Raw genomic sequence first — 14,619 nt, forward strand, 5'->3', positions numbered from 1 at the left:
TCACTTACAAGTGTAGCCTTTAAATGGCCAGAGAAATCTTTGGAAAACGTTAAAGCACTTATGGGGCCCCAGCTCTGGAGGGGTCGACCCAAAATCGCCCATCTTCGAACTTAGCCTCACTATTTCAACTACCTTTCAGGGGAAAAAAAATTTTTGAAATCGGATTTGATTTACTCAAGATATCGACGTGACGGACAGACAGACGGACAGACGGACAGACAAATTTTTTATTGCGGATTCGTTATCTATGAACATAGGCAAACACTTGGCCCTTACCGTCTGCTTCGAATTCCATCAATTACACACGGCATCGTAATCCTATAAGCCCCTTCGTACTTCGTACGGGGCTAAAAATCTACGTCGCATGTGGCAGATGTTCCAGGAACAGACCTCATCTGCCACTATAGACCAAGCGGTAGAAACTGAAATGTTCGGCTATACATAGTTGACGCGTCTCAAAAAATTTCTTCGTTCTTATTTTGGGGGTTAGACTGCGTCAAGTCCTCCGCTATCGCTCCGGATATGATTTCATACAGAAACTAAGAAAATCAAATAAAAAGAAGAAAAACCTTAAAAATTGAAAAATAATTCATCCAGAATCAATACGAAATCGTCTGAAAATTGAGGTGCGGGAAAACAGGAAAAGAAGGTGAGTATGCGGCTTTGCTATCTTACCAATAACTACTGTTGTACAAACCCGTTTTTCTTATAAAGTAAATATTTTGTTTCGTCTCGTCAATACCTTTGAACTAGTGAAAAAAGGAACTAGTGAAAAACAGTCAAAACGAAACACATATACTGTTCCAGAAACTTGACTCCAAACTTCTGTTGTTTTTTTTTGGAGCATTTCCTGTCGAGTCGCGACAATGTTTATTACGCTAGAAAGTTAGGCGGGCAAACAAAACAGAGGTAAACAATGTAAAACTCATATTTTTTTATGTTAGGTCTCAAAACAGTCGGTGTTCGGAGTATTTGCCTGGTTACCGGAAAATATCTTCATTAGAAAAATCGGTTTTGTCGATCAGTTTCCAGCATATCTTTGAATAGAATGTTTTCTCTCAAAAATGGTGTGCGATGTGTCAACTGAAAGGTGATGACGAGACAAACAATTCACTTAATTTTTAAGAAAATCGGGTTTATAAAATTGTAGCTATTGGCGAGAAAGCAAGCAAAACTGCATATTTTCCCTCTTTTTCAGTTTTCCCGCACCTCCCTTGAAAACGATAAATTAATCATCAATTATTTTATGGTCAGGTTGCACTCAGTCTCAGTGTCGTGTGGTAGGAACGTTTTCGAGATGACTTGGAATGGTTTTCCAATACAATTCAGTAAGCTACAATTTTCTCTCTCATGGAATCCCTGTGTTATTCGCTCTGGCTGTGAAGAGATTATTGAAGAGTAATCATCGAAACATCGAAAATTTGAGCGATAAGTTCTGGTCAGAGTAGTTTTATCGAGTTTTAGCAAAATGTTGAGATCGTTCAAGTAGTAGATTCCGAACCATATGTTCATACAACAGTAGTACGATCGGAAGTGATGAAGGCGAAATGAAACAAAACCGTTAAACAAATCATTTCGTTTAATAAAACCGTCTCTGAGCTCAATAAATAAAACAATGCAAGTGACGGGGGCTTCTTAATTGCTTTGCGATGTAATAACGGACATATGAGTCTCATAAATCAAATTGTCGATTTTATTTCTCAATATCTCGCGCTCTAGCCTCGGTAAGTTCCGCAACTGATTGGCAATGTGGACAGAATAGCCAAATTCTTCCGTGGAAAAGTGTGAGCAAATATTGCTTAAATGTTCGGTTAAACGCTGCTGAGCCTCTTCGCCAGTTTTAACCGATTCCGTGCGGTTCGCATTTTGTTCGATTATTTCCGGTGAAATGGGACTAACAATTTGAATGCAATTTTGGTCCACCGTCAATGGGGTGTACTCTTCGTTCCCTTCGTCGCCACTGAAATGTGAAAATTTGATGTACGTCGTCTCGGCCGGTTTCGGAACAATTGCTTTGTACATGGGCGTCGTTTTCTGGCTTTGTGTCAGAGGCTTCAGTAATTTGATTTTCTTAATCGGCGGCGGAGCAGGCATTTCGTTTTCGTTGTCGATTTCTTCGTCGCTGGTTTCGCCATTGATTTTAACGTATTTCAGATCGACCATTTCCGTATTCTCTTGGGCAAATTCTTCGACACCGTCAATGTAACGGATGGCATCGTCATGTGACAAATCATGGCATTCGATTACGTCGTCGTAGTAGTTCTCATTTTTTATGTCTTGTGGATTGTCCCTGCAAGAAGAATAAAAGGCGGTGTGTCATGTGAACGGTGTCCGTTAAACGGGAAAGTGAACTCAATTACAGCAATTCGGTCACAGAAGGCAGGAATGTGAGATGTTTCAACATGTACCACGTTTTTTTACCGCGTCTCGATCGGTCCCTCTTCAGCCGGGAAAGGGAATCTCTCAACGATCGCCATTTGGTTTTAACGATTTGAACTGCAACAACAGAAATTAATGAAAATCAACGAAGTTCTCCAGGGCCGTATCTAGATGGGGCGCAGGGGGGGCGGCGCCCCTCCTAGCGAAGTCATTTCTTCAATTTTTTTTAATTTTTCCCATACAAAATAATTTTTTTGGACCTAGCGCACTCAGATTTTGTAGTCTGGCTACGGCCCTGACGTTCTCCCATCCAGGTCAACCCGTCAGTCGGTCTTGTTCTTAAAAATTAAAATTTGGAAAATATTTGCTCCACCGAACCTAGTCGGTCTATTGGCAAAGAGAAACGAAAAACTTACGTGGTGTGTCCAGTTCGCTCGAAATCGTATGCCAGGCTTCTTCACGGCTCTCCTTCGACGCTTTTATATCTTTTGCGTATAGAATCGGATGCTTTTTGACTTCTTGGATGAGATTCAGAATATCAAATTCTTGAGCTGGAAATGAAAGCCGATTTTTAGGCGTTTGTTTTGTTGTACGGCAAGTGGTGACATTTGAACGTACGATTTTTCTTGTTACCGTACTGGTCCATCGTTTCGATCTTAAAATTAATTTGACGTTGTGCTTCATTCATCGTCTGCAGGATCCGCACAACACTCGGTAAATGGAAATTGGCTCGGAAAAAAACGTCCAATTCCCTGTGAGAATAACTAATTTCTCGTTGTGTTCGTGAACGCCCATGAATAACAACTTAACAACGGTATGAATGCCACCGAAAACACTGCGATATCGTTCGTACTTCTTTCGAAACACCAAATCACTTTGAAGTTATCCGACTTGCTTTGGATTTGAATTTATATTTTGAAAATGAGATCGGACGACAATTGTTTACTTCTTTTTTGCGATGCGACTGTTTTCCCGACGACACAATAGAACATTATGATAAATCCAAAATGGACGTAGACCCTAATGTCACATTAAAAACATAGGTGACGTCTGAGACGAACAAAACAAAAACAAGAGAAACACTGCGTCGCTGGTACTTTTTTATTTCGGTGATAAAACTGAGTACATATCAAGGTTGGGTAGTAAAAGTAGCTTTGAGTTGATAAAAATCCATTTCCTAGAAATAGGAATTTTAACCGAAATATTATGTCAAGCGAAACAGTCAGCGAATTAAATAGTCTGGCTTCAATAATAGTTCATTTGTGTCTGTTGGAATCAAAAGTCGGTCTTTTCCATCTGTCAAAAGTGACGTTTTAAACGTCAAACGAAAATAAATTTGCGAAATGGTCGCAAAATGTTTTATTTTTCCTTAATTCTAATAACGAAATAGAAATGAGGAAAAATAAAAATTTTTTGGGTCCATGCCGTTTTTTTAATTTTCGTTTGACGTTTAAAACGTCATTTTGACAGATGGAAAAGACTAACTTTGATTCCAACAGACACATTTACAAGGCGTTGTCATGGCTCTAATTTAAACGTGCTACTACAGATAAGAATGTCGAAGTCGATACAACGAGCTCATTTTTCTCCGTTACGTGAATGTAGTCATTAATTTCCCAGAACTAAATTTTACATCGGCGCATCGCCATAACAATTTCCAACACCGCCATCTGTTATCATCCGTTCGAACATTATTCACATTATGACATATGTGTAGGCACCGTAGTCTAAAATGCATTTTTAATATTTTTATTGTTTGTTTTCATTTTTAACCGTACATTTACGAACAAAAAGGCTTTGTCAATAACATTTTTCGCGAGTGATAAATGTGAATGTTTAGTGGCGAAAATGTCGCAAAGCCAAAGCAGATGGCTGAACGAAGAGTATGAAGGATTAATTGGCCGTAAGTGTTATAAATATTTTCGCCCTGCCTCGGCTACTTACTTTATTTATGTCTGTTCGTTATCAGATGTATTTTTGAGATAAGGCATTGCAAACATATTGTACAATGAAACGGATTCTCGGTAGTAGAGATAGTGAACGGTCAACTAAGTTTTCATGAATCATTTTTGAATGTTCGGAGTTTCATATGCTCTGAAGAAACCTGTTGCGGTTCAATAAACTAAGTCAACTGATCGGAAATGTTAGTTTCAACCCTATAAATCGCCTATCTTCAATTGAATAATGACTTTTTGGATGATGTACGATAATGGGTGCTTCACGATTTTCCTGTTTGCTTCAAATTGCTCTTCGCTTGAAGCAGGGGAAAGTTGACATCTGTTGATGATTAGAAAGCTAATCATTTTCGGTGTTTTGTTGAAGGTTTGTTTTGCTCTTGTTTGGATAATTTGTATAGTAAAACACTTAACGTTTGCTAAATTTTGCTGTTTTTACAAACGCTCTGAAAGATTCAGTCATTTAGAGGCTTTAGTTGGATCTGTCCCGGTGGGCAATCATTGTTACCAGTGAAATTATTACATCTATTCATTAACCTGCTGTACAATGCATCTATTACTTCGTTTGATCTGCATACTTGAAACAGATTGGTAAAAATCTGTTACTTCATTAGTTTTAACATTTTACATTGTTGCTATATAAGACCAAAGGGACCTGTTCATTTATTTTTGTCTTTGTTATGACGATAACAGATGACGCAAAACTGGGGGTCGTACTTATGTCTTGTTAGCTGACGCCAGCTTTTTGGTCAATAGATCATTTTCTTTATTCGGTACTTGTCAACGTAACCCCACTTATGTTTTCGTCAAGTAGTCTTAAACCTCAATCAATTGACGTTACTTACTTTACCGGTACTACAACCCATTAAGGGTCTTGGCCTTCTCCAACATGCTTCTCCAACCGGACCTATTCGCGGCTAACGATTCCCAACGAGTGACACCGATTGTTTGAAGATTTGAGAGGACTGCATCGAACCATCTGGCCTTTGGTCGACCTGCATTCCTCTTCCCTTCAGGTTTGGTTTTCAATATTTTCTTCGGAATACGATTTTCCTCCATCCGTTCCACATGACCGAGCCACCGAAGTCAGTTTGATGATCCTGACTATGTCTGGCTCTCCATAAAGCTGTTTTAGCTCAAAGTTGAATCGTCTGCGCCATCTGTTTTGATTCGGATCCAGAATCGGTCCGAATATTGTACGCAGGACTTTCCTTTCAAACGTGAGTAGCGTCTGTTCTTCTCTGTACAATGTGCACTTAGAAACTCTGCTAACTGACTTGGACCTGAGGATGTTCAACAGACTATAATAGCTTCTGTTTCCTAAAGTTATTCGCCGTTTGATTTCGTCCATGATGCTGTTGTCGGTATTTAGCTGAGATCCCAGGTACACGAATTCGTTCACCACCTTGAAAGTGTGAGCGTTGATTTGTACATTCTGCTCGCGCGGTCGGTTCGAATGGGTGATGATCATGTATTCCGTTTTTGTATCATTCACCTTTAATCCGTGGTCGGAACCTTTCCTCTCCAAGGCCACAAAGTTTTCTTTAACAACTTCCATATTTCTGCCGATTATATCCAGGTCATCTGCGAAACCAAGTATTTGACTGGATTTGGTGAAAATGGTGCTGCTGGTGTCTGTCTGGGTGGCCCTCACTGCTGCTTCAAGAATCAGATTTAAAAGCAGCGTTGCGAGAGGATCTCCTTGGCGTAGTCCTTCCTCAATGTCAAACGATTCTGACAGTTTGTTTCGAATCCTTACACGGCTGTTAGCTCCTTCTAACGTCATTTTCGTCAGGGCGATCAGTTTTTCGGGGATGCCAAACTCGGCCATCACTCTCCACGGTTTCTTTCTGATTACACTGTCGTATGCTGCTTTGAAGTCAACGAAAAGTTGGTGCAGTTCGACTTTGTATTCCTTGCACTTCTCCAATATTTGTCTGATTACAAACATTTGTTGTTGAACGACCTTCTCGGAATCCACCTTGGTATTCACCAACTGAACATTCCATGTACGGGAGCATTCGACGGTATAAAATTAACGCGAATATCTTGTAGGCAATGTTCAGTAAGGCTATTCCTCGAAAATTACTGCAATCCACCCTTCTTGTATATCGGACAGAGTATGCTGGTCTTCCATTCATCGGGCAGTTCCTCTTCATTCCAGATACGCACCACGAGGTCGTGAAGTTCCACACATAACGCATTACCTCCGTTTTTAAAAAGTTCGCCAGGGAGATTGTCTATACCCGCGGCTTTGAAGTTCTTAAGCCCTGATATCTCCCTTTCGACTTCCTGAAGCGTGGGATGTGCAATGTGCGGCTGTGCGGTTTGAAATGGTGGATCGTTATCTTCGGTCTGACCAGGTGGGGAGTCCGGGTTTAGCAGTTCTTTGAAATATTCAGCCCATCTTTTGATGCACCTTTCCTCATCAGCTAAAACAGTCCCATTCTTATCTTTGCACAATAGGGGTTGTTGACTGTAACCTTTCTTAGCTTCGTTCACCCATCAATTGACGTTAACTGCGTTCAATTTACTGATTTTTAGATGAAAATCGTTCGTTCAATTCATTCGATATTTTCGACATGTCTGACAGTTGGGATCGTGTCTGACGTTTACAAGGTCATGAAAATGATCTATAACTGTAATTCCCAACAATAACAATAATTTCCAACAAAAGTGCCCGTTAAAAATGGCGACCATTGTGAATTCGTAGCATACACATGGACGAGTCAATTTTGCATTGATTTTATGATTATTATTCTAATAGGTGGTCCGGATCTGTATTTTATTACTGCAATCCGAAGTTATGATTTGCGGGAAGCTAGCGACATTGAGCTGGAAAAAAGCTGGATTACGTGCAATCCAAAATGTACTTAACTTCACAGAACAGCTATTTATAGCTGATAATTGAATGGGTAATTTCATTCATGTCAAAATTACTTAACTAGAAGAATAATTCAAAAATTACACTTCAGGTCTATGTTGTTGTCTCGTTTTCGCTTATGTGATAAAATAGAGTACACACTTGTCACTATCAGTCTCGGCAAGCCTCGACTTTTTCGTGACAAATGTGTAATATATATATAAAATTATATTTTTTGTGTGTGCAATACCCTCTTGGGTATTGGTGTGTGACATCTGTACACAGACTTCGAACTAAATTTGATGGCATCCCAATGGGTTAGAAAATACACCGTACGTAACACGATCACTATGATTAAAAATGTATGGAAATGTGACTAAAAAACGTTAAATGTAACAATTTTGTGCTCTTTGTTAACAACACTCTAATTGGAGTAAATCTCCACGGATTTTTAAAAGCTTTTTTATTCGATAAAGTATTGAAATCCTCAGGTCAAGTTCGAAAATGGATGGTATCGATTCAACCATCTGGAAATAGTTCTCAAACTCTTACTCTTTGTTAACGCGATAACTGGAGTAATTCTCAACGGATTTTTAAAAAAATTGTTTGTTGAAGAATGGAATTCCTGAGGGTAGGTTCCAAAATAGATTATGTTGGTCTGACGATCTAGCTGCTGTTGCTAAACGAAATTTTGTGTCTATTTTTCAATAGTATTTTTCTTGTTATGTGATTTGCCTTGTAAACAAAACCGAAGAAATAGGATAAAAACTACCGAGTGTGAAGTTACACACACACACACGAGCTTAAATTTAATTGAAAACATACACCATTTTTTACCAAGGCATTTTATATACAACGTTTCGAAGATTTTCATCGAAACTAAACCGAATTGAATTATTAATGACAGATTTAGGCTGTTCTTGACAAGAACTTCTTGTAGTTCTTCGTCTAAATATGTTATCCCAACAAAAATCTCTTCGAGAAAAGTGTGACGCAGTCTTTGAAATACAATTTCTAAAATGAATGATATCGCTAGAGTTGACGCTTTCAGCTTCGTTACGCAAAAATTAAATTTTACACCCAATTAGTTCAAACAAGCTGGCTTAGGTTTTCTCATCATCTGCCAAATAATTTTTACAAAAAAAATTAGACTGGAAACAACCAAAATTTTACCAAAAAAATCTGCGTCGCATGTGGTAGATAAATTTTCTTGCTGGTCTGTTCCTGAACATTTGCCACTTTGCGACGCAGATTTTTTTGGTAAAATTTTGGTTGTTTACAGTCTAAATTTTTTTTTGTAAAAATTATTTGGCAGATGATGAGAAAACCTAAGCCAGCTTGTTTGAACTAATTGGGTGTAAAATTTAATTTTTGCGTAACGAAGCTGAAAGCGTCAACTCTAGCGATATCATTCATTTTAGAAATTGTATTTCAAAGGCTGCGTCACACTTTTCTCGAAGAGATTTTTGTTGGGATATCAGTCGTTTTAGAAGTGTAGTCAACACTGCTTTTTATAACAGATTACAGTTTTAATTCAAAAATTTTACGAAAATCGAAAATTTGACGAAATTTGACGAAATTCGAAAATTTGACGAAATTCGAAAATTTGATGAAATTTGACGAAGTTCGAAAATTTAACGAAATTCGAAAATTTGACGAAATTCGAAAATTTGACGAAATTCGAAAATTTGACGAAATTCGAAAATTTGACGAAACTCGAAAATTTGACAAAATTCGAAAATTTGACGAAATTCGAAAATTTGACGAAATTTGACGAAATTCGAAAATTTTACGAAATTCGAAAATTTGACGAAAGTAATTCTCTATCTGCCACCATTCAAGAAATATCTCCAAAACCCCAATTGACCCACCCATTTCCAACTTTCGACATTTTTCAAATATGCACCTCCGTTCTACTCGTAAAACTCTGAGACTTTGCCGAAGAAAGTAATCCTCTATCTCTCATAACCAAAAAAAATATTAGTCCTTTCATCCTACGCTCGAGTAGCTCAAAATTTGGTCACGCTAATCACTCTAGCTCAAACGAATCTGCCCCGATTTTTTTAATTATTTTTTTGTTCGAATCGTGTTACGAATACCTTTCATTTGATGGGTCGCACGCCTCTGTAGGTTTCAATACAGCTAAGCTACACCCGAAAACGCGTTCCCGACCCTCGAAAACCACACTCAGAAACCACATCGAGGTCAATAAAACAAAATTCTGGTTTTTCCTGGGGTAATGGCGTATCACATTTTCATTTTTATGCCCACCCTAAGGTTCCTGCAAAATTTCATGGAGATTGGCTGACTAGTTTCCGAGATCGACCGTCGATAGATAGACAGATAGATAGAAACATACAGAGTAAGTTGAAAGATTTTGATTGTTTGGAAAACGTTAATTTGGTGTATTTTGTATGAAAAGTGACCAATTTCAAAACGATGTATCTCCGGCAATTTTAAAGTTACATAGTCGAGTGATAGCTCGTTTTGCTCGTATTTGAAGCGCGAATAAGATAGAATAGGATTTGTGGTGATACATGCCAAATGAAAGAAACTTAAATTCTCGCCTATATATAGTTGCCGCGTCTCAAAAAAATTTCTTCGTTCTTTTTTTGGAAATTAGACTGCGTCAAGTCCTCCGCTATCGCTCCGGACATGATAAAAATACTATTGAGAAGTTCAGACAGTCAAGGGATCTGACCAACCCAACAGGTGGGGCCTAGTCATTAGTCAGATATAATTATATGTATGAAATCGATATAATTAATTTCATTCTTCGCCCATTGGAACAAAGATTCTGAAAATTAAAATTACTATGGGAATCGGTCACCGGTCAGGGAAACACTCTTTCAGGTTCAACTAGCAGAACATCAGATTGATTTTGTTCATCTGTGAGAACATACCTCATGAACTTGATTCTTCCATTAACGCAAGATAGACAAATTTTCGAAATCCGTCTATTTCTAGGAATTCTTTAGAAAAGCTACTAAGATTAGTCCAAAATAGACGAATTTTCTATTAGTGATTCTTTAGCGAAGCAACTAATATTAACGATAGCTAGACGAATTTGTGTTACCCACATATTTCTGTATTTTCTTGCATAACACCCTGACTTTCAGTAATGAAGATATGAATTAAACAATTTACCGATTAAAAATGAAGAATTACGCGAGGAGGAAGTCACTCTTTTTTATTGACGTGATTAAACAGTGATAAACATCATGCCGAATCAGTAATTAACCAGCGTCTAACAGGGTGAATCGTTGCAAAACGACAATTAATCGAATCATTTTGCTTACACTGATTAACCTCATTAATCACAAATAAGTGATTTTCCCGAATTACCGATAAAATATAACGAATTACCGATAAAAATTAATAAAATACCGATAAATAATAATGAGTGATCGATAGAAAATCGTAATCGATCGATAGAATCATCAATTTATCGGTAGCGTGTTTATCGGTCATTCATTATTTTTTATCGGTAGTTTTGAATTAATTTATCGGTCGTCGACTGAAACTAGTTTTTTGAAAATCGGTTCAGAACTGCTCGAGCTATCGTGCAATAATACGTTACAGACATTTCCATATTTTCTGTTATTTCCTAGCACTTCGTACATTTCATAAAAGCGATCATAGGGAAAAGCTGTTTGGAAACAAAAGGTTCTAAACCTGCAAGCATATTGTCATTGTGACAATTAAGAGTGATATCGCCAAAACTTGAACCAATTTGAAAACAATGGTTCGACGATCCAGGCAAGCTATAGCTCGTTTGAATCGTCTTTCAATTCTAAGAAATAGGGATCTTTTAGTTTTTCTGTTAATTTCCCATTTTCGGATTGAACACGTGAACACGCATGTCAAGGGGTGGTGAAAACAGTTTTTTTGTGATAGCTCAAGATAGAAATGTTTCTAAAAGTTGAAAATTTGTAGGAATATAGGCCTTTCGCAGACCTTCATAAAGAGTATAATCATCGGTATGGGCCGCCACCGGTTCTAGACTTATGACTCAAAATATGGTCAATGTTTGGACAGTCCTACTGGCTTGCAACAGAATTTATCCGCGGAACTGGCTATAGGGTGTTGTAGCTGGACTTACCCTTTTTCATTCCACATATAAAAAACCCCAGATAAATTCTGTTGCAAGCCATAAAGTTAGTTGAAGTAAAATGTCGCTCCAGGAGACCCATATTTTTCAGTGTTTTCAACTTGATTTTGGTCTTCAAACAGGCTGGAGCGATGGGAATGAAATAAACTAAATCAAAATTACATGTTCAGCTCGAAATTGTCCTGAACCGAGCGATCACTGGTCTTAAAAAGTTTGCTTTCCTCCTACTTCGTAGTAAGTGGAAAACCTCATATCTTTGACTTCACAAAATTAACAGAAACTCAATTGCTTGCTACGAATATAGGTTTATTGTAAAGCAGAGATGCGCAGCGTTCGTTTACAGTCAATAAATGGTCACTCAAGATGTAATTTGTGCTTCACAAGAGGTCACACACTATGGAAATGTGTGTAAAATAACGTTTTTTATATGTAAACGAACGCTGCGCATCTCTGCTTTACAATAAACCTATATTCGTTGCAAGCAATTGGGTTTCTGTTAATTTTGTGAAGTCAAAGATATGAGGTTTTCCACTTACTACGAAGTAGGAGGAAAGCAAACTTTTTAAGACCAGTGATCGCTCGGTTCAGGACAATTTCGAGCTGAACATGTAATTTTGATTTAGTTTATTTCATTCCCATCGCTCCAGCCTGTTTGAAGACCAAAATCAAGTTGAAAACACTGAAAAATATGGGTCTCCTGGAGCGACATTTTACTTCAACTAACTTTATGGCTTGCAACAGAATTTATCTGGGGTTTTTTATACGTCGAATGAAAGAGGGTAAGTCCAGCTACAACACCCTATAGTCAGTTCCGCGGATAAATTCTGTTGCAAGCCAGTAGCACTGACCAAACATTGACCATATTTTGAGTCATAAGTCTAGAACGGGTGGCGGCCCATACCGATGATTATACTCTTTATGAAGGTCTGCCAAAGACCTATATTCCTACAAATTTTCAACTTTTAGAAACATTTCTATCTTGAGCTATCCCAAAAAATCTGTTTTCACCACCCCTTGACATGCTATGACTTTTCACGTGTTCACTCCGAAAATGGGAAATTAACAGAAAAACTAAAAGATCCCTATTTCTTAGAATTGAAAGACGATTCAAACGAGCTATAGCTTGCCTGGATCGCCGAACCATTGTATTTATTTTCACCAAAATTGGTTCAAGTTTTGGCGATATCACTCTTAAATACTAATCTGAACTCATCGCTGATTTTGTTTGCCTTTTTCTCACAATTTCAGCACAGCTCGTGCAGCTCGTGCAGCTCGCCTTCACCGTTCACTATCAACACCAGATCATTGAACGATACCGAAATAGAATTTCTCGCAAATTTATGAAGTGCTACAAACAGAACCATTAACTCCCATAATAATGAACGAACAGAAAAACTTAAAAGCTTTTTTCGATTTGCTTAAACTAATCGGTTTTGTTTTGCTATTTTGATGAAATGCTCTGATTGTGTCACTGTTGTTTCAGATAATACAAAAAACAAATGATAAGTGAAAAGTGACAAATTCAGGAAAAGGCACTCCCTTACTTGTCTCAGTGATTGTGTATTATATTTCGCCATGAAAGCAGAAACTTTACTTCACTCACACAACACTCTTAATACACACCTTCTACGCCAGGTGGTGTAAATTGACTTGAACTCTATTAATGTTCACATTTATTTTGATGGTCTCTGGTCTCTGGCATATTATTAATTAATTAAGGATTACCGGGGCAATGGTTTTTGTGTTGTTCAATGTTTGTGCACAACGTTTATATGACACCATTCAAATTTACTCCACTGTTAGCTTAACAATGTTCCGTTCGGTTGTCAACACAATTTGGGTAAAAGGTACATGTGGCCCATTCATCATTGAATTATTCATTGAGTGGCATTGACGGGACGATATATATATGTAGAACTTAACTGTCTATTACATTTGAATGAGTTTCCCATTGTATCTGATTTAATCTAATCTAGACAACGGAACGGGAAAAGAACTCAATGTCATTAAAATCACAAAAAAAAACCAATAATTTGTTCACTAAACAGACCGTATTTGTGATTGCGTGACAAAATATCTGCACCATAAATCAATTGGGCAATGGATATATCCAAATATAGACGGATGGTATGCTCATTCACCCAACATGCATACGTTCCGACTCGATATTTTTATTGTCTTCCTTCAAATGTGTTTCCTAACATTTTGTAAGAAAAACCAGCCGTTTGACGAAATGTGAATGTCCCCCAATTATAAACGTTTTCTTCTTCTCAACAACCTTGGTTTCTACACATTACCAGTGTATATTATACACACAAAGCACCATCGCGCTTTACATCGAATCCCTTTTCCACAAATTAATTCACTTTCCATCGCATATGTACATAAGAGAAATCATTACCAACCTTAAAAGCCTCATAAAACATCAAAACGTCCCTCCCTAATGTAGCGTCGCTGATATGAAACAGCATGGCATAATTTTTCCAGTTTACGTTTGGATTTTGAAAATGAAGGTGCGTCGCCCAAGGCGGTGTTTGAAGCATTGAACAAAAGAATAGGAAGACGAAGAAAAAAAATGCTTTTCCGTTCAGTTCTTTATCAACCACTTCAGATGCCGTGTCGAAGTAACTGACTTTGATAAAAAAATTTAAAAAAATTTAGATCGCAATGTAACCGGAGTAGGTTATTGTGATTTTATCTTTCAAAATAACTGTGATAATCTTAAACGAACAATTACGACATTTATACTGCCTTCTCCATCAATTCGAAACGAAGAATCAAAGTAGTGCCTTTCAACGTCAGTTATCAATCTCGGTGTATGATGAGCAATCCCAAAAGAACGACCATTGAATTGCAAAATCGCAGAAAATCTTCGATAAAATCGACCAATAACCGAACATCATCGATAACATCCAGCGGAAACACATCACCCATACCGACAGTGGCCAGTCGTTCATCATCCCAATCGGTTGTTATAGTGCAACCGCCTTCCCTTTTATCGCCAGCTCGAAAAAAGTCGAAAGCGGGAAGTGTTAAAAGTGATAAAAGTGACAAGAGTGCGAAAAGTAATCGAAGTAATTCCAGCATTACCAAGCAAAAGTCAAGACTTACATCGTCGATTTTAAGACGAAAACGGGAAGAGTATGCAGGTAGTTACATATCGTCAAAATGTTTAGAATTTTTTTTGGTTTCTGATAAAGAGTTTTATTGAGACATACGTAGATCGTGTACACTTGTCATAGTCATGCCATAAAAATCGTAATCTTATGCTCAGATTACACACAATTAATCTAATAATTTGTGCTATTTTG

General features: G+C 37.7%; 2 protein-coding genes across 7 annotated transcripts in view; one reads left to right on the top strand and one right to left on the bottom strand.

Moving 5' to 3' along the window:
- Window positions 1-1,561: 1,561 nt before the first annotated feature.
- LOC119085105 lies at window positions 1,562-3,399 on the bottom strand. The gene is made up of 4 exons (XM_037195360.1): window positions 2,998-3,399; window positions 2,796-2,930; window positions 2,361-2,496; window positions 1,562-2,290 (listed from the first exon to the last, which is right to left on the bottom strand). Exons 1-4 carry the CDS (start codon window positions 3,065-3,067, stop codon window positions 1,636-1,638), a joined length of 996 nt encoding a protein of 331 aa, XP_037051255.1. The 5' UTR covers window positions 3,068-3,399; the 3' UTR covers window positions 1,562-1,635.
- A 690-nt stretch (window positions 3,400-4,089) lies between these two features.
- The window catches only part of LOC119085103 (probable phospholipid-transporting ATPase IA), a 59,467-nt gene continuing 48,937 nt past the window's right edge, over window positions 4,090-14,619 (top strand). For 5 of the 6 annotated variants that reach the window (XM_037195351.1, XM_037195349.1, XM_037195352.1 and 2 more), the window contains exon 1: window positions 14,115-14,457. In XM_037195351.1, coding sequence (XP_037051246.1) covers window positions 14,127-14,457 — 331 coding nt within the window. In that variant the 5' untranslated portion in view covers window positions 14,115-14,126. Of the gene's footprint in view, window positions 4,283-14,114; window positions 14,458-14,619 lie in introns of those variants that run through there. The other variant, XM_037195357.1, reaches the window with a different exon arrangement.

Source organism: Bradysia coprophila, unplaced genomic scaffold, assembly GCF_014529535.1.
Source record: "Bradysia coprophila strain Holo2 unplaced genomic scaffold, BU_Bcop_v1 contig_94, whole genome shotgun sequence".
Taxonomy (NCBI): domain Eukaryota; kingdom Metazoa; phylum Arthropoda; class Insecta; order Diptera; family Sciaridae; genus Bradysia; species Bradysia coprophila.

Bases quoted from the DNA above. Each gene is read 5' to 3' on its own strand.
- LOC119085105 (XM_037195360.1), bottom strand. From the start codon at position 3,067: ATGAATGAAGCACAACGTCAAATTAATTTTAAGATCGAAACGATGGAC. The intron at 2,497-2,795 runs GTAAGTTTTTCG...CTGTTGTTGCAG, and splicing joins GAGCGAACTGGACACACCAC to TTCAAATCGTTAAAACCAAA. The intron at 2,291-2,360 runs GTAATTGAGTTC...TTCTTCTTGCAG, and splicing joins CCTTCTGTGACCGAATTGCT to GGACAATCCACAAGACATAA.